This window comes from Poecilia mexicana, unplaced genomic scaffold (assembly GCF_051168715.1).
Source record: "Poecilia mexicana isolate PSO_F unplaced genomic scaffold, ASM5116871v1 scaffold_6, whole genome shotgun sequence".
Classification (NCBI taxonomy): Eukaryota; Metazoa; Chordata; class Actinopteri; order Cyprinodontiformes; family Poeciliidae; genus Poecilia; species Poecilia mexicana.
The window spans coordinates 10,520,405-10,539,687 of NW_028263375.1; the positions used below are offsets into that span (position 1 = coordinate 10,520,405).

The 19,283-nt window shown below is 38.9% G+C and overlaps 2 protein-coding genes across 6 annotated transcripts; both read right to left on the bottom strand.

Moving 5' to 3' along the window:
• Positions 1-34: 34 nt before the first annotated feature.
• On the bottom strand, positions 35-9,830 carry incenp (inner centromere protein). 3 transcript variants are annotated; one of them, XM_015012158.2, is made up of 21 exons: positions 9,601-9,830; positions 7,199-7,346; positions 6,992-7,099; positions 6,285-6,907; positions 6,135-6,180; positions 5,468-5,534; positions 5,248-5,383; positions 4,792-4,828; positions 4,523-4,607; positions 4,285-4,425; positions 3,708-3,725; positions 2,896-3,005; positions 2,694-2,814; positions 2,515-2,622; positions 2,070-2,230; positions 1,430-1,550; positions 1,187-1,270; positions 999-1,025; positions 738-797; positions 483-639; positions 35-294 (listed from the first exon to the last, which is right to left on the bottom strand). In XM_015012158.2, exons 2-21 carry the CDS (start codon positions 7,336-7,338, stop codon positions 119-121), a joined length of 2,526 nt encoding a protein of 841 aa, XP_014867644.2. In that variant the 5' UTR covers positions 7,339-7,346; positions 9,601-9,830; the 3' UTR covers positions 35-118. The 3 variants fall into 3 exon arrangements, with proteins under 3 accessions (XP_014867644.2, XP_014867643.2, XP_014867645.2); XM_015012157.2 differs by having other exon boundaries at positions 999-1,028; positions 9,601-9,827; XM_015012159.2 differs by lacking the exon at positions 3,708-3,725 and having other exon boundaries at positions 999-1,028; positions 9,601-9,825.
• Positions 9,831-10,461: 631 nt separating this feature from the next.
• On the bottom strand, positions 10,462-18,382 carry pgghg (protein-glucosylgalactosylhydroxylysine glucosidase). 3 transcript variants are annotated; one of them, XM_088006233.1, is made up of 14 exons: positions 18,213-18,382; positions 16,017-16,261; positions 15,737-15,947; positions 14,762-15,197; positions 14,560-14,679; positions 13,934-14,065; positions 13,750-13,861; positions 13,148-13,220; positions 12,488-12,624; positions 12,263-12,396; positions 11,348-11,443; positions 11,176-11,273; positions 10,873-11,096; positions 10,462-10,760 (listed from the first exon to the last, which is right to left on the bottom strand). In XM_088006233.1, exons 2-14 carry the CDS (start codon positions 16,258-16,260, stop codon positions 10,684-10,686), a joined length of 2,094 nt encoding a protein of 697 aa, XP_087862359.1. In that variant the 5' UTR covers position 16,261; positions 18,213-18,382; the 3' UTR covers positions 10,462-10,683. The 3 variants fall into 3 exon arrangements, with proteins under 3 accessions (XP_087862359.1, XP_014867650.2, XP_014867652.2); XM_015012164.2 differs by having other exon boundaries at positions 16,017-16,317; XM_015012166.2 differs by having other exon boundaries at positions 16,017-16,317; positions 18,171-18,382.
• Between the last annotated feature and the right edge of the window lie 901 nt (positions 18,383-19,283).

The following is a 19,283-nucleotide window of genomic DNA, read 5'->3' on the forward strand; positions in this document are numbered from 1 at the left end:
CTCACTACTAGAAAACCTCTAAAAGAAAAACAAATTACACTGGGAAAACTTTATTTGAAACAGATAAAAAAAAATGAATACAGCAGCAAACACCCCACTGCTCTCAGTTAAAAAGGTCTCACTTCCCGCCAGCTGGAGGCGAGTGCCACACTGCAGAGCTGGTGCGTTTAAAGTAACGTGGCTTGCTTTTGTAAAATATGTTCTCCAGTCTGAGTGGCTCAATGGGCTGGAAGATGGAATCCACATCAATAGGTTTGAAGTACTGCTTCATAATTAGCTGCTCCAGATTGGCACCTGGAAAAGTGTAAAAAAAAAGTCAGTTTTGAAATGGCATATAACCATGTACAGAAGCACCACAATAACATTTCGAAACCCCGACACTGGTGGGGTTGCAAAAATCAACCAAAACTCCAGACAAAAATGGGGTTCTTGCTTTGAAATTTTTACCCTGCAGTGTAAATACCCAAACTGGTTGTACACACCTCCGGCCCAGGCGGGAATGGGTTTTCTCGGGGCAGACTCATCGTCTGTTGAATCGTCGCTGTTCTGGTCCATTCCGTAATTCTGTGGATTCTTTGAAATGGTCAGCTTCTTATTTCCGCCGTTAGGAGTGATGGTGTACGACTGAGGTGACATTTCCTGCAGGGAGAAAGCGGAAAGCACACAATGAGGCTTGATGACGAAAAGTAGAAGTCAGGCTTTTAGAAAATGTGTGTCAAAAATGTTTAAAGAAATACCTGAATGTCCACAGTAACATTTAGACCACCCTTTCTGATAGGCGTTTTCATTGCAGAGTGCTGGGAGAAAGTAAGAAAAAAGTAAAAAAAATAAAGACAACAGTAGGTCAGGAAAAAAAAAAAAAACATTACATGGAAGTTGGATAAAAACTGACAGCATAAACTGGGTTAAAAGATAAACAAAAAACATAGTCATGTTTTATTCTTAGCTTGCAATCACTGAATGAGTGAATGCAAGCTCTAAATCTGAGTGATGCTTACCTCAAGGTCAACTGTTTTATTCAGCAACTTCTTTAATACAATTGAGAGGAGAGAGAAAATTTTTGAGTTTGTAAGATCAGAAAATAACGAAATACGTAAATGCAAAAAACCATCTCAATTTAATGCTTTTGCATCACAAAACCATAATTTAGCAGGATTTTCCACCAGATTTTTGTCCATCAGCTTACTTGTGCCTCAGCAGCTTCTCTCCGTTTCGCTTCTTCCCTCTCTTTTAGAGCTTTCTCTTTTGCAGCCAGCCTCTGCTGCTCCTCCTGAAATAATTTTCAGAAGTGTCAAATATTTCCAGTGCAGAAAAAAGAAAGCATTTTTCCTAGTGTAGAAATTTGAATGCCGATAGTCCAGTCTTCACAATAAAATCATTTTTTGATTGGGCCTGAAAGCATAACGGCGCAGACAAAAACATTTCTTACCAGTTTCCTCTTGTCTTCCAATGCTTTCCTTCGCTCCTCCAGCTCCCTCTTTTCTTTTTCTCTGGCTGCTCTCTCTACCTCACGCTGTAAAGCGAGAGCTTTTTCTTTTTCTACCCGTTCTCTGCAAACACACATAAAAAAAAAGCAATTATTACAACCTGGTATCGCTAAAATATCTCAAATTCAATGTGCAAGTTGACCCATTTGCCATTAAAAAAAAGAAGGAGAGAAAAAAAATCAGAAAGTTAATTTGAACTTAAATTAAACTTGAATATTATTAAAAATGTCACTTCATCTTAACTGCTTTATTATGTGGGCCAACTTTACTCTTAATTATACATGCATTTTAAAACGAGCAATTTTGTTTGCAGGACATTTAGAATATCTTCCAGTTCCACTAAGAGTTCTTTACAAAATTTAAGTTTATTGGTTCTGAGAAGGTAAACCTGCATTATGTCGTCAACATGAATGCATCACTTTAAAATGGCCTCTAATCATCATGCAGCAAAATTTGTTATTGTGACAGGCCTATCCCAGAGTGAAATTGAAATTTCATATCTTCTATTTTACCAATTACATACTTTAGTATTTTCTTTCCTGAACCAATACCACTAATTGCAGTCACTCATTTCCAACAGACCTTTCAGCAGCAGCAGCTGCAGCAGCAGCAGCCGCAGCAGCCTGCCGTTCCCGCTCCAGTTCTTGCTCCCTCTGGCGCTCCAGAGCTTTGCGAGCTTGCTGTTCCTCCTCCTCCGCTTTCTTTTTGGCTGCCAGCTCCTGCTGTCGTTTCTCCTCCTCCTCCTGAGTTTCAAGTGCAGGTGACATTTATCATTTTTGCATCCTCCAAAAATTTACAAAAATGTTGAAGGTGAATAATATTCGAATTTTGTCATGTGGACTAAATTGTCCATTTTATTTGACTATTGTGTGCATGTTTGCCAAAAATAAACGGTTTTTAAACATTTTGTATACAGTAAGCTTATAAACATTTCAGTCAAGTGATTAAAAACAAAAAAGGCTATATTTACAGCAGTAAATTAGCAAATTACAGGGATAAAAAAAACAAAACAAAAAAAACTTTTCACCTGCTGAATCTTTTTCTTTCGAGCTTCTTCTTCTAGCTTTTTCTTTTGCTCCAGCTCTTCTTGACGCTTTGCTGCCAGTTTCTTTTTAGCTTTCTCCTCAGCCTGACGCTGTGTAGACAAATAAAATGAGTATTAACGAATCTATGAGCAAATGCAGAGCCACCAAACCTTTTGCATACTTTATCATTCTTTTCATCAATTTGAGCCATCTTTTGTTCAATCTTCTTTTTCTTCTCTTCCTCCCTCAGCTCTTCCTTTACTTTTGCCTCAAACACTCTTTTTATCCTCTCTTCCCTTTTCCTGTTGAAAACAGATTTTCAGAGTCAGATTTAAATAAAAACAGCTCGCCCAAAAGTAACTTCCCCCCCCAGTATGGTAAACCTCTTCAGCTCTTCCTGCTTTCTCTTCTTTTCTTCCTCCATTTTTCTCATTCTTTCTTCCTCTTGTTCCTGCTTCTTTCTAAGAGCCTCCAGCTTGTAACGTTCTTTGGTCTGAAAGAAGGAAAAAGATATATATATATGTAGAAAACTGATGATCAGAAATATAAAGGCAAAGAGTTACAATTAGATGTAAGTTTTAAAGAGTTAATGATTTTATCGATAAACATTAAGATGACTGTGAGGAGGAAAAGAGAAAAAAACAGAAACAAAAAAAACAGTGAGTTAGAAACACGTGTTACATTTTGGACGCCCAAAACTTCAGAGCAACTAAGAGGAATGGTAAACAGGATTTTATTGTTCCCGTTGACGTCGTCGCCACCTGCTGGTACAGAACGGTCACTAAAGCCGTTTTAAAAATGAGAATAAAACTATAATAACAAATTCAAAACACACACACACGCCCCAAAGACACCCACAGTGAACTGATCTGTGTGACAAAATACAGCTAATAGTGAAATATTACGATTTTTTATTATATAAAAAAAAAAACGTATCTATTTTCAGCTCCTTCCACACTTAAACAGCGTTTAAATGTGGAAACACTGTTTGGAGTCTACTTTCATTTTCAGCACAAGGAATAAATTAGTTTCTTCATTTTTATCAAGTGTTCCCCAGAAATGACATTTGCAAGCATTTTTTAGAAGGCAACAGTGGGAAAGGATTTTTTTTGTGCAAGTGAAGTTTGATCCTTCACACTACGGTTGTTAAGACACCACCCGATTCCTACAGACAGTGCTTTAGCATGACACTTACCACAATCCCCATGTTTATCTAAGGAAGAAACAAAAACATTTAAGCCAACATTTTGCAGCTAAAGCAAACTGGCACAAATGTTAGTAGGATTTCAAGGTTGCTGTTCTATTCCCTTGTTTAGGAAACACACAGACTCCAACGTCAGTGATGAGATGCAATTAACTCATAGTGAAGAATTTGTTTGATTTCCTCTGACTGGACGAGATGGGATATCACCTCAGAGGCCAAGTTAAAGGGCAAGTCAAACTTATTAGTAAAAGTCTTTTCACAGGTCTGCCCAAATGTCAATCAGAACACTGCTGTTTGCTAACAGTTACCTTTGGTTGATAAATGGATCGTTAATTTTAGTCTGTTTTGCAAATCCATATTCTTTTCCTTTATAACAATGTTTGCAGTTTTTGTCATGTAAAGTTATTTGAATTACCCTGTTGCTGTAATGTAATAAGTGAATTAGCCTTGGAGGACAAGTAAAGTTTTACCGGTTCTTTATACAACCAGAAATCACAACAGTGGCGAAACATTTCAGTAGCAATAGTTGGTGTGTTAATCTGGCACCGTCAGTGAGACGGAAACTTACTTTAGGATCAACTTTCAGAGGAGTGGTCTGCTTGATGAAGGATTTTATCACGGCGGTTCGGCCAATGGAGCTAGGGGTCATCATCAGCATCTGATTCTTATTCACGGTGTGAAGAAAAGATCTCATGTTCGGCTTGATGGTCTATATATTGGAGAGAAGACAATGTTCCATGCATTACTTCAATTATAAACCCACTTAACAGTTTAAAAAACACACCAATAAGATTGCTGCGTCGTACGCTTTGGCTTTTCTTTGGTGGAGAGAAGCGCTTCGAGGGGCTGTCCTCAGTGTCTGGGGCCTTTCGTTTTGAGCTGAGCCTCGAGCTAAAGGAAGGAAAACAAAAATGCTAAGTCAATTTGCAAATATATGCATAACATGTTATATACAGCACTGACATGTCTTTAGTATTGCTAACATGACACTACTCTTATTTCTTTGCCATTTGGGACAATACCCAAGTCCAAGTGTTAAAACGCCACATCACACCAAAACTGAACACACTCACACCTTCGAGTTGCCTGGCTTTGTTTCCCAGCAGCAGTCACTGAAAGAAAAAAATAAAATAAAAATTGCAATCAATTTAATACCATCCAAAAAGCTGCGTGTTTTTGCCTCAAAAACACAAAATCCTAATCCTTAAGTATTTTTGGTCTAGTTTCTAGTGCAACTATCTCATTACACCCAAGATACAAATAATGTACAAGTGACTTTTCAACAAGATATAGGAGATCGTTTTAAGTCAACAATTCTTTACTGAGTGAAATAAAAGCACTAGTCACAGAAGCAGATTATTTAAAGTTTTTTGTAAGTTAGTTTTGTCTTATTCAATTTGAAGATACTTGCATTAGAAAGGAGACAAAAATGTTTTAAGAATGTGTGTGTGTGTGTGTGGGAGGGTGGGGGGGATTGCAGTGAAAATCATAATCAACAGATTAAAAACAAAAATATGACAGGATGTCATACCTGACTTTTTGGCAGGAGTGCTCATTTTAACCAGAGAGCAAAACAGCGGAGGGGGAGCCAGTTTGGGAGAATTGGCAGCTACAGAGCGAGTCACGCGCTCAACAGCAGGCACAGGGACGTCGCGACTCCTTTCAGACTTGTTTGATGGAAAGAGGGAAAGAAATTACATAGAAGACACCTCAAAGGAATAAGTTAAACACAATAAACAAAGAAAAGCTACCTCTGATGCTTCACTTGCTTTTTCCAGCAAGTCATCAACGGCGTCTTCAGTTTCTGCTTCCGTTTTGCTGTGAAAGGGAATAAAATAGTAAATAAGATTCATGAATTCAATTCCAGCATCTGGTGGAAGAGGGTAGATTATAAAAAGACAAGTAAAGCCAGGGTTCTATTGAACCACTGGTGGTACTTCAGGAATCTTTACAAAGCATAGAAAATGTAACATTTTAACTATTCATGAGGTAAATATGGTGTGAATAAACTTATAGGCTCCAAATCAAATGTGTTGAATGCATTAGTACTAGGACTTTCCACCATTTGCAGTTTATAAACACAACATGCAATATGCACATGAAAATATAAAGCAGCTTTCATTAGCAGTCACGTATCTAGCATCCTAAATGAAAAGATTCATTTCCACCAGTTGGGGGGGGGGGAAACAACAAAGCTCAGTCAAAATGTAATTTTTCAGTAAAGTCAATTTGTGCACATTTTTGTGATTAATGCAATTTCTGAGAAACATCAGCTCAGATTTTAAAACAGAACTGTGAACCCCCATTTTTTTTAACCTTAAAGCCATTTCCGTTCCTACAACTGTAAATGCACAAAAGAACGTAAATTTCCCCAAACGAAAAATTGATATTAAATACAAAGAAAGTGGTTTTACTCACTCTTCCTCATTATCCTCCTCTGCAGTGTCCATGGAGGAGTTTGCTCCTACACACACACACACACACACAAAAAAAAAAATCCAAGATGAGAAAGAAGTTTAATCAAAGTGAGGAAGACGATGTCTGCATTTGGGAGATGAAATAACTCACCACCAGTGTTGTTGCTGCTGCTTGTAGAGGTGCCCATTCGAGTAGACTTCCTCTTGAGCATAGAGCGGCGTGAAGCCCGGCGAACAGATTCTTGTGTCATACTGTGCCGAAGACCAGCCAGTGAGTGGCGCAGTTTGAGGGTGCAGCGTGCAGAGCTCCGCTTTGACCGCCGATCAGCTGCAGCTATTGCTATCTTTGTAGCCGTGCGACCCGGAGACGCCTCTGGCTGACTGGCAAGTTCGGCAGACAAGCGGTCCTCTGCTGAGATGTTGACGACCAGCTCTGGTAAAAGACTCTGAGGAGGAGACTGAGAAGTGCCGCTTCCGTCGTCAGATTTGATTTCTGCATCATTTACTTTCTGAACTTTGTCCACTTCGTCCTCTTCCTTAACCAGCTCTGGCTTCTTGTTCTGCACCTCTTCCTGCTTGCTGCCGTCACTCTCTGACAAGCTCTCGTCTGCATCTTCAGGCTTCGTCTGTTTGTTTTTACGAGTTGCACGTTTTGGTTTTGGAGGGTTACTAGCCTTGGAGGTTGAGACCTCAGAGATCGCTTCTTCTTCGAGAATCAAGTTCAAGGGTTTAACAGATGATCCTCGAAGATTGCTACGCTTTCCCTTTGAGAACCTGCATCACAGACACAAAAGGTTGACACAGGCACAACATGATTTCAGGTCATTCCCCTTCCTAAAAGGAAATGATCAAACAAACCTCCTTGCTTGACCTTCCTCTTGGCGCCCTGCAGACACCCGCCTCCTGCGGCTGTTCTTTTTCTGTGAAGGCGTTTTCGGCATCAGTTCTGGTTCAGCATTAAAGTCTCTGAAAACGAATAACAGAGAGAGATGCATCAAAAAAAAAAAAAAAAAAGTCTGGTAAGAATCCATTTAGCAGACCTTCACTGCATTAAGGCAAGCCTACCTAGAGAACATGCGATTTGCTTCCTGTTGTATCTCTTCCAGCCAAACCATGTGGACATTTTCGATCTCACTGACGAATTCCTGCGTCTTTCCCACAAACATCTCCGTGAGGGAGCGCACCGACGGCAGCACGGAGTTCATGGCGGCAGCTAAAGGGAGAAGATCAAGTGACCGGATTACATACGCTTTCACAGAATGTAAGCTTAGGCCTGCCGCAATAAACAATAAATCAATTAATCACATGATGAATGAAAATGATCGGCCTCATTTTAATTTAATCGGCATTTCTTCATGCCTTTTTCTCTTTCCAATGATGATACTGGATGAAAAACAGCTCAACTCCACTGACCCATCTCTTCCCCATTTCCTTAGCATAAAGGAGGAGTGAACTATTGGATCAGGTAGTCAGATATGCCCATCTTCTCTACGTAAATCTAATGATTATTGAAGGGCAATATAGTATACAGGCTTCATAATCTGCACTCGTTTGGTTGAATGTAGTTTTTATTTTCACTTTGGTTTTTATGTTGTGCTTAGTTTTTACTCGTGGATTTTTAGTTAATGGAGACTGAGACTCCATTTCATTTTGTTTAGCTGTTCTAGTGTTAAATGTTCTTTTGAAAATAAAGTGCATTTATGTTTGGTAGGACATGCTTGCATTATTATGTCATTACCATTACATCAGTTTAAAATGGCCTTCAAACAATATTATCGTTTACCGCAATAATTTGAGACAATTAATCGCTCAGCAAAATTTGTTATTGTGACAGGCCTGTGAGAGCTTTGTTACTTTTTGAGAAGTGAGAATCTTGGAATGTAAGGAAATTCTCTATAATCAAATACTAGCTATCCAGGCGAGTGTCTTACCAAGCAGTGTGCTGCAAGTACTGAAAGTTGGTTTATTGTACATCTCAGTTAAAAACTGGATTGTTGATTCTATTCAATGCTAAATTTAATTTACTTCCAGAAATTATTTAGATCATCTGATGAGCTGCAGCATGTTGAGAAAACGGCTTCATTTTTTTTGTTTTCACTACATGTGTTTGGACAATTTATCTCATTCCCAAACTAATAAATCACTTGTCCTGTTGTGTGTCTTGGCATACATTAATTGGAGTTTATCATCAAAACTGCAACATGTCCAATGTGTTGTGTTTTTTTTTTAACAGTAGATTTTAAACAGCATATGATTGCCAATTTCCACAGCAATTCTACTTTTTAATAAAATGCATTGTCATGTGGTACTTTCATTTATGTTTTGGGTTATTTGATGGTTGCTGTGAAATACCTTTCAAAAACACTTTTCACATTGCAATATGCTGTTTTTGCAGCAACCATAAGTACCTATGCTACAATTTTTATATGTATATTTTTATACAGAAAAACTGCAACAGCGTTATCTTTTGGGAGACATGACATTTCAATCAGGAACAAACTTTGTTGAATTAAAGTAACTAAATCTAAAGTGAAGTGAGAGTATGCTTGGATTTAACTGTGTTTCTCTAAAAAATGCAAAAGAGAAAAAATACTTTCAGACTGAAGAGTAAAAAGATATTGTAAATTCCTTTCTCCATTAACAAATAAAAATGTTCAAGCTCCTTAAACCCTGAAGTAAAACAATACCTTTCAATTAGTGCTGAACTATTTTTTCATCTCCATTTTGTTCCTTTGCTTACTGTTCTGCCTTAGATACTGTATTTAAATAGCATATATCTAATAATATTGCTATACTTTATATACTGCTTTGTTACGCTATACTATGTACATTTGCACTTTTATAGATGCTACAATGACAAAACCTCTCTAAATGAGTGACAACAGTGATCATGAAACTTAAATGTTGCAAAAGTGGCATTGTACCTTACGTCCAAAAATAAACATTTTAACTAAACACTGATGTTCACTTAATATTTTTTCACGATGGTCTATAAATAAGAGATTTATGTTTATAGTTATTAAACTTTATATTTTAAAACGTCCAAACAAGTTATGCAAAATTCCGGAAGCGACTATGCACAAAAATAACCTGGACCTGCTGTGGCGTCAATTCACACAGAGTATGTTCGGCGACAACAATAATTGTAATTTTCTGCACTTCCACCTATAATAACGCGTAGATAGCATCAATACATTTGAAACACTTAGAAAAAAATGACGTGGGTAAAGTTAACAATAGCAACTACTGGTTTCAAAGTGCAGCATGCTAGCTTTGGGGTGGGGAGATTTGTAGGAAAATCATAGCTAAAACTACAAACACATGCAATTTAACTGAGAAAAGAAACAGACTTTAATGTGTAAGTAACGCTAGCTTTAACGTTTGAATGTCTTCCTACTCCAAAAACCACCAACGTTAAAATGTTAGCCACGTAACGTTTACAAAAATCGACAAGCATAAAGATTTACCTTTAGTATCCGTATTTCTTTGAAACGTCACTGAAGACCGTTGGTCTGTTATTTATAGTAAAAAAAAAATCAAACCCCTAAATCAATCGCATATCTGCACTAAACAAAAACGAACTAATAATAATCCCTATTTTGCGTGTAAATATTTCGGCTCTAGAAGTGAGGGAAAACAACAGCTATTCACCCAATAACCCGCTGAAACCGTTTTTAACTTGTTCAAACCACGGCACGGCAACCAATCACAGAGCAGAACATCTTTTTCGAGTGGGTCGATGTTTACACCGTGACATCCAGGATGAGCGGAGTTAACCTTGCAAATAGCAAGCAGCGAAGTATGCGGGGAGTGGCAGCTGCGGGGTCTGAAGGAATATAATATAAACATTGCGGAACCTTAGGGCGGGGTTACGGTTTACGAGACAGATTTAAATCAACCAATGACTGGTTAGAATTTTTCGTGTGCCTCTTACGACACTTTTGCTCATGTTTATGGCACAGTGATAAAGTTGTTGTTTTCTCTAATACATTAACCTTGTGAACAATCCAAAAGACTTTTTCCAGTTCTTTCTTCTCTTTGTCTTATGTGCTTCTGTCACTCGATGACAGTATAAGGCTGAATCCACCAGCTGATCCACTTCATTCTTGTGCCTCTTGTGAGTTATCAATATAAATATACAAAACAAAAGAGGCATGTTTTTTTCTTTTCAGTTCACGTTCAAAAATCTATTTTGGCGAAATACTGCTGTGGAAATCCATATTTAATTACCCAGCTGGGATTTTTTTAATCCTCAGTGTATCTCTGTTCATGAATATTACAAAAAACTATCTTTAAACATAGGTGTAATTGAAGAAACAACATTAAAATCTGTTTCCATGTTTATTTTTAATTAAACATGACATTTGCAAGATCATTTGTGACAAAGGGAAAAAAAAGGTCCAAAATAGGGTCTTTTATTGTTCCTTTATAATATTACCAATAATTTTGTTTATTGTTGAAAATTTCAACACATAAAACATATCACAGATATAACAACTGCATATTTGTCTGTGAATAAAATGAGGAGGAGGAGTGACAAGGCTCGTGTTTCAAAGCGGCCAGCAGGAAGACGGGGGATCCATTTTACATATGCAGCCTGCTTCTCGAGGAAAAGTGACTGGCTGTCCTGAAATGACAGAATGTGTAGTATTCAAAGACAAAGACATTTTATGTTTCTAACTTCAATGATTGTTTAATGAGACACAAACTGTAGCTGCATGTCAATGCTTGTGTGGTACCTGGCTTTAGAGGGATTTTAGCTCCTGATGCCTTCAGGACAACTTGCAGCTTATGAGGATTAGTGTTTCCAGCTCTGCCAGTCTGTTCTCTGAGTATGACGCAGACATCATCTTTCCTGAGCAGCCAGTCCATCTGATTGCCCAGGTAGTTGATGCCTCGGACACACAGTTCACAGATCTCATCCGGAAGCAGCGGGGCGAAGGCCAAGCATTCTTTCTGAACTCTAAAAAACAGTGAAGCCTTTCAAACACCGTCAGTAGACATGTGATCTTCTGAGCATATTGGAGGGATAAATAACTGACCTGAAACCCGTGTACCCAAACAGCACAGCCTGCAGGAATCCTCCCATACCTGTGAGGAAATTTACCGCTCCAGAGCCATCTGATGATTCACTCCATACCTGTGAAGAGAAGTGATGAAGAATTCACTGAATCACTGTTGGTGTAACGGGGGCGTGTGAGTCCCTCTGCGTACCTGAAATGGCCCCTGGATGTTCTTGAAGCACTTTTCAAGCAAGCGTTGAGCTTTCTCAGCTTCGCCCAGCTCCAGCCAGCCTATTGCAAACATACCCTGCAGATGGAAAGGAAAATTCATTTGTTCACAACTTAGAACGCTACGTTGTGCACGTATTTTTCAACATTTACAACCACAAACTTTAAAGCATTTTATATTGAATGCCAAGATAAAGTAACGCATATTTTCTAAGTGGAAAGAAAACGATATACAAATTTTAAAAAGTTTTTACAAACATAATAACCAACACCCCAAACCAATACAACTGTTTGGGCGTATGTGATCATTGGTTTTGCACATCCAGACACGGAATTTCCCAGTTGAATTTAGGTCAACGCTTTAACTAGAACATCAAATATGTTTGTATATATCCCATTTCATTACAGCTCTGGTTGTGTGTTTAGGATCATTGATATGCTTCAAGGAGAACCTCCACCACAGTCTCTTGTTTTTTCAGGATTATCCTACATTCACCTCCATCCCTTGTTTCTCCCTGACCTGTCTGATGTGTTCCTTTGTTTTCACTATCTTATGTCTTTGACAAGAGAGTCTCTTTAACACAGAGTTAAATACTAGCAAAAGGACTTTTGAAGGTAACTAGTTGAAGATGATTTTATTTATGGGCTGAATACAAATGGACATTACATCTTTCAGATGTATAAAATCTGAAAAGATGTAACAAAAACATAAATCATTTTTTTGTTGGTCTATCATGTTTAATCCCAATAAAATACCTTGAAGTTTATGGTTGGAAGGTGCCAAAATAAAATAAGAAAAAGTTCAAAAGTTATGAATACCTTTCCAAAACACTGTTCATATTTGTAAAGGAGTTTGTAAAATGTGCTGAACGTATAGAACTCCTTGAGCCTAACTCACCCACGTCATGGCCGGTCCGTTTGGGTCTGTGACCGGCTCGTAGGCTTCCAGGTCATTCCTCCTAACCTCCGGAGGCATTGGCAGGCCGAGAGGATACCCCAGCATCACTGTGTCCGCCTGTTTCACCGGTTGACCTGCGTGTGACAAACAGCAGAAGGTTTGGATGTTTTCTGAATTCTGGATCCTTTTTTCCTGGTTTGGTGTGAGAGAGGCACAAACTTCAACCTTTACTGTAGCCATCATACTCAGGATGGTACTGCAACTCTTGGTCAAAAGGTATTTCGATGCGCTCGGCCACTTCCTGCCACTCTTTTGGAGCTGAGTGTTGGAGAAAATCAGCCAACTCGACAGCAAACTGCAGACTAAGAGAGGAGAAACTACTTTTTCGAATAATATTCATGACCTAATCTGTAACGTAAAGCAATATTCTTTGACTGTCCTGGTAAACATGTGAAAAGAAACCCCATTTTGCTACAGAAGCATAATCAGTAGAAACAACTTTTCTTGTCAGAAATTTTCAGTTATGAAGACAAACACACATTTGCCTGATTTTTCTGTCCCGTTTTGATCCGTTGACTCATTTGTCACATCATATTTATACCCAGTGAAACAGCAAATCACGGATTACTAAAACGATTCTGATCAAAACAAAGCTTAAATGACAAAAAGGTTTCAGCTACACTTCACTTTGAAGCTTTTACAGGGAAGTGAATCACTGAGGGAATTTTAAATATAACTAATATTTCTTATTTTTTTCTCCAATTTATTATACGTATATTTTTTAATGTTCAGATTTGAGACAAAGCTTTCTGCAGGCTTTTACCAGGGTGCCAATGAATGCAGGCGGTGCCGTCTCTTATAATGTCTAAACTCTAACACAAATACCTGAGTTTGGCCACTGTGTTGGTGTACACCGAGTTGTTGACGTTGTAGTAATATTCATCTGGTGGCATAACACCTACATGCAAAAAAGAGAAGAATTTTGCAAGTATTCATTAAATGTATTATAAATATAACAATTAATTTATGCAAAGCACATTAAAATGTGATGAGCATATATTTCTATAACATGTTTAGTTGAATCTTTTAATGCATGCAAAATGGGTTTTTCAGTTGCAATTTTTTCAAGTTACGAAACCTACAAAAATAAAAAAAAGGCATCCAAAGGGCCAGAAAAATTCAAAGTAATTTCATTTAGTTACTTAATTAAGTAATTAATTTAAATTCTTGTAATTTAAATGAATCATGATGGGTAGCAGTGAACAGGTTTCTGCATTGGATTTTAGTCCAATGTATTTAGGTTATCATTCAAGTAGATGTGCACATTCACAAATTCTTCACCATTAAAGTAACTGGATGATGTGACTGAACCTGAGTTCTGATTCTTTTAAAGCAATGTTATGCCAAATAATAATTCAAACACAAAATTGCCAGGGCTTCTGTAGTTTGGACCTCTTAAATGCAGCAGGTAGCTTCTTTATTCTTACCCAACAGGTGATATTTCTGGTCGTCAGGGTTCCACTTTACCCTGGAAACCCAGTAATCAGCCACCCCAAAAATCACCTCGCTTCCCTTTCCCTCCGTGAACACGGACAGATCCTGCAACAAGCAGCTCAGTCAACTTCTCAGAGGCAGAACACGTGATGGGAAGTAGGGGTAAGTGGTCGTTACCTCAGTGAGGTAGAGATAGTGCTGGAAGGCCAGCGTGACATCTCCGTTGATGTGAATCTCTTGTTGCCCATAAATGTCATCCGGACACACCTCTCTCCCTGACACAGCACTCTCCCATGGGAACTTCAGCCCCTGGAAGATAGCATCTGTGCTTTAGAAGACTCAGACAATGTTGTTGTTTTTCGCTGTTGAAACTTGGAACCTGAGCCGCATTCAGCAGGATTCCTTTGCCTGGAAAAGCTTTGATTTCAGCGTTTTCCTTGTCTGAACTTGTCTGAACATGAAAAAGAAAATGAGTCTGACTTTATTCCAACCTGGTTGTCTAAATATTGTGTCTTTCCTCACCCTCTAATTTTCATTTTTCCAAAACTTGTCCTCCCTTCTCTACTCCTTCTTCCTTCCCTACTGCTCTTCCTTCCTTCCTCCCTCACTTCCTTTCCCATTTCTCACTCCATCGTTCTCCATGTTAGCTAAGTAAATAATAAAAATGTCTCATTGGTTGTATTTTATTTTGTACGTTTTAGGTTAGATTTTAAGCAGGGTTTCCCCCAGTATATTATAAGCCTGGTGGGCCGCCAGGCTTTACTTGTGCCCCCACCAGGCTTAGCATTGCCTAATTAATGTACCTTGTAGCCTTGCTTCTGGGCGTTGTCTTTGGCACCGTCTATCGTCCCAACTCTGTACTCCAGCACGGATCGGGCGAGCTTCGGGTAGAACAGCGCTATCCCTGGATACATCCAAACATCCTGTCAGAAAAAAAGAGGTACACTGTGTGATATGGACAGCATAGCAAATAAACGAGCTGCAATCAACTTTCTGGAGCTTCACCTGATCCCAAAAAACATGACCCCAGTAATCCTGGCCGTCCCCGCCGTTAGAGAGCCCACCTGGACTCAACCCCCCGAAATAACTGGAGGTGTCATGGATGGACGGGAAGGCGCTCAGGAGGTAGAACATGCAGCCAACAACAGCTTTGCTGAGGGTCTCAGATCCCGTGACCTCTACCTTGCTCTGCAACCACAACTCCTTCCAGGCCTTCTCGTGAGACGGTCGCAGGTTTCCAGTCTCCATCAGGTTCAGGCCCTCGTCGTAGCTGGACTTGGCAGCTTCCAAGCTGTTGGCCACGACCAGGATGAATCCCCAGCGAGCTTTTGTTTGCTCCGGTGGCAGTGACACAGTGGAAGGCACAGGGGTCCAGATTAGGTGGACTGTGGGACAGGAACCGCCTGGGAATTCAGCTTTCGCCGTTTGCCCTTGAATATGCCTGGAGGGACAGTATGAACCGTAACATTTCTAAAACAACTTGAACGTTTTCCTGTGATGAGCTGGTGTAACAAGAGGTCGGTAGATTTTACTACTTCAACATATTTTTACTCAAGTAAGAGTAAAATGTAAGGCGTCCAAGATATTACTTAAAAGTAAAAAATGTATTTGGTAAAAAGGTCTACTCAGTTACTGAGTAACTGGTCAAAACATCAATAATTTAATACTTATAATGACATCATCAGATGACCAAAATGTAAAATTATGTAGAAATTTTGGTGTTTTAAAGACCAAAATGAAAAGAGTTCATATAAATGATAACATAAAATGACAAAATCAGGCAAAAATAATTTCCAAATTAATTTATTTCAATATAAAACTTTAGAAACTTTAACAAAAGTGTGTGTCTGAGTCCAGCAATATTTTGATTGCTACATATTTTTGAAAAAATTCTTCAAGTAAATGCAACTGAGTAAATAATGTTAAGTTCATACAAACAACAGCCACTGCTACGGAGTAAAAACATGCTGAAAGCCTCACCTTCCACCTTTGTAGTCAGGAGAAGACTCAAACTGGATGTCTTTGCTGTGAGGGTCGAATGAACTGACCAGATTAACCACAACTGGCTCCTCTGAGGTCACCCGGCGCTCCAACAGAACCTCCATCACCAGGATGTTGGCGTAAAAACGGTGACAGTATAGAGACTGCGAGGCAGTCACACTGGCTGAGCTCAGAGTGTGGGAGAAAATACCTGAAGATGGGAGGAAAACATAAAAAAAAAAAAGAAACAAACAGCATCACTCACTCCCGTAGAGGCTACCTGTGTGGGTGTCCAGGGTGTAGTTGTGCTGGGCAGGTTCTTCTGTCTCAATCTTCGCAGCCAGAGGGCAGGGGATGTCAGCTCTGTGGCAATCTCCAGCCTCCCCGTTGTAAACACCACCCATGTGCATGATGCTGTCGAACACCTTCCAGCCCAGGAGCCCATTTGCAAGAGGAGGGAGGAAACGGGGGTCGTTGGGAAGAGCGTCGGTGGTGAAGACGTAAGGGTCCGAGTCACAAGACATGCTGTGAAGATCAGCCTCTCACAGTCACTTAACGAAAGCGACGCAGAATGATTTTATCTAAAGAAACCACAGTTAAAATCATTATGACTGACATGTGTGCAGTTAGGTTGAAAAGTATTTTCCAACTTGCAGGTTTTACATACAGTATTGCAAATAGTTCAGCTCTTTTCAGTGTTTAATGCACATCATGTACAGTTTTGGAAAAGTCATTCGACTCAGTTGCACATCCATTGGTTTGCAAGTCCGATATTTTCCTTCGTAATAACTGCACAGTGTAATGTGATTATTACTATGATTGCTGTCTTTTTTATTTTTTCCAACAGTTTTAAGAACGTTTATTGTGTGAACCTGAATTTAATCTTTGTGGGACAATAAAGGCTGTTTCTGTTCAGTTTCTGTTTAAATTTGTTTATTCATTTTTTTTTTGTACCTAAATGTTTAAGAACAAACAAATTTTAACAAAATGCGAATAAATTCAAAACACTGCTTTCAAATGATGACTTCACTTATAAACGGGGAAAACTAAAACGAAACCAGGCTAGATGTGAAAGATTAACTGTCACATAGACCTGATAAATGGTTGAGCATTCGTTTTTAAGATAATTAACAATAAGTTACTGTCGGGGAAAAAGATGGGACACTCTTTGACACAAATTGTTTTAATTTAGTTACACTGGAGGTCAGACCACAGTATCCGACTTTGACTTTAATTTATTTATCTTTTCAGCCAGTCAGAAGTGGTTTTGCTGGTGTGCTCTGTTGTCCAACTCAGGTGACTTTGAGCTAAAGGTCACAAATTGATCACCAGACATTCTTCTTTTGTGGTGTCAAACCATCTAATCTCTACCACCATGCTAGATAGTCAGCATTTTTTTTAATCTCAAATTCTAGATTGTTTTACACTAAATGCACACTATTTAAAGGTTCCACTTTTGTCTTCTTTGTCCACAGATTATTTTCCTCAAGGGACTTGAGGATCATCAAGACATAAATAACATTTTCCTGCTGCTGCACATAAATGTACATGTGGTCCATCGTCCTTTATTATTTCCTTAAAACATTTATACTTTGTATGCCGTGGGGACTTAAAAACTTTGAAAACCTAAGTCAATAAAGTTGATCTGGGTATTTCATGAGGGGGGGAAAAAAACCCTTGAGTTGTTTTTGGCCTAGATTGAATTGAGATGATTTTTTTTTTGTAAATCGCCTTTAGACAATGTTTGTTGTGAATTGGCGTCACATAAATGCACTGAATTGAATTGACCTCTGCGATTGGATGTCAATTTTGTGTGTCTATGTTTTTTTTATGTTGAATCACAAACACTGATCCTGAGCCTGCAGAGCTTAAAATGTTGTTCTAGCTTCTTCTGGGAATCCTGGGAATGTTCATCACTGATCCATGTTGTCTTCACACTGTAGTTTACTGGAATCCCAAAACCTTAGAAAATATGTTTTAAACCTTTCTAAACTGATTTATGCCAATTACATTTTTTCATCATCTTACCTAAATGAATTAAATAAGAATTTAATAACTGCTTTTTGTATATCTTAGCTTTTTTGTATGATTATCTTTGCCTACATTTTGTTAGATGTTCTGAAATGTTCAAGTATTTATTTGCTTCAAGCTCGTAAAGCAAGAAGACACCAGATCAATCAGAGGACGTGAACTTTGACCCTTTCAATATCAAAAGATGACCAGATGTAAACGTCAGTCATGTGCTTTCATGAATTGCATAGAATGAGATGCAGACTAAGCAATAAGCAAAAGCAGAAAAAGGTTAAAGAGTATCTGTAAATTAGCTTGAAGACATTCTTCACAGCTCAGTGATCTAGCTATTCTAAACAGAGTACATCAGCAAAGTTGCATTGTTTCATTTTCACATAAACAGGAAGAAGGATCTGTTTCTTACACAAAGAGGAATGCAGATTTTTTTAAAAAAAGGCAAAACAACCTGAAGAAGTTCCCGAACCGTCTATTCTTTACATGATGAGTTGCAGGATGCTTCCTGTGTGCTCTGATTTCTCTCAGCTTTTACAGACACAAAGAAAAGCAGTGCAGAGATGTTCATAAAGTGGATCCAAGTTTGTTTTATGTCTGCAGAAAGAGGAGGCCCCTCTTCTGTTTTTGTGCTGCAGGGAAAATCTGGACATAGTTTTGGTCTACTGAAAAACCTGGCATGGACTTAACATGGAGGGTGAATATCAGTCCCAACCAGGTCCGGCTGTGCAGCAGGGACTCAAAAGTGTACATAGATTTTATTCAAATGTCCTCCTTTCATGGCTTCTCTGGACTCCAACTGTGTCGTGAGCTTAAAAGGCTGCTTTCTGTGTGTGTGTGTGTGTGTGTGTGCGTGTGCGTGTGTGTGTGTGTGTGTGTGCGCGCGTGTGTGCGTGTGTGTTTACAGTTTGAGCAGCAGGATGGCATAACTTGGCAGAGGCAGCAGAAATACTCTGCAGGTCTCACTAAGAGTGTTTATGTTTTCATCTCGTCACTCAGTCTGAACTAAATAATCTCTCCTGTCTGCAGCTAATTAGTGGCTTTGAAGGCCTTAATGGCTGCCGCTACTTTGTTTTGTACACTGTCTGGACTAACAGAGTTTGGCAGTCGTAGAGAATGCAAAGATTTGAAACTGAGGAAGCGGGTCGGGGTGGGTTTGATCAAGGTTTTTTCATATATTTTGAACACTCTCATCAAATTCCAGGTCAAGCGCACAAATGTAGAGAAAGGTGGTGCTTTCACATACATCCTGCTACAGGTTTTAATGTTTCCTGCTGATATGGTAAAGAGAATGCATGCAAAACTGCAAGTTTTTTGAAACTCCAAATTACGTCAGAATATCTTGTGCAGACCTGTTTAGCAAACTCCACACATTTACTGTTGTTATGGCAGAATGAAAAGCGATTTTTCCTGTTATCACCTCTAACAAAATGATTTCCTATGAGGAACCAAGAACTTTGAAAACTATTGTTATCCATTTCCAGGTCTAAGTCTGAACTTAAGCCCCCAAGGTGACAGAGCTTTT

Bases quoted from the DNA above. Each gene is read 5' to 3' on its own strand.
- incenp (XM_015012157.2), bottom strand. From the start codon at position 7,338: ATGAACTCCGTGCTGCCGTCGGTGCGCTCCCTCACGGAGATGTTTGTG. The intron at 7,100-7,198 runs GTAGGCTTGCCT...ATTCGTTTTCAG, and splicing joins GCAAATCGCATGTTCTCTAG to AGACTTTAATGCTGAACCAG. The intron at 4,608-4,791 runs GTGTGAGTGTGT...TCCTTCCTTTAG, and splicing joins CAAAGCCAGGCAACTCGAAG to CTCGAGGCTCAGCTCAAAAC.
- pgghg (XM_088006233.1), bottom strand. From the start codon at position 16,260: ATGTCTTGTGACTCGGACCCTTACGTCTTCACCACCGACGCTCTTCCC. The intron at 11,444-12,262 runs GTGAGTTAGGCT...TTCCATCTGCAG, and splicing joins ACGGACCGGCCATGACGTGG to GGTATGTTTGCAATAGGCTG. The intron at 11,097-11,175 runs GTCAGTTATTTA...ACTGTTTTTTAG, and splicing joins TTTGGGTACACGGGTTTCAG to AGTTCAGAAAGAATGCTTGG.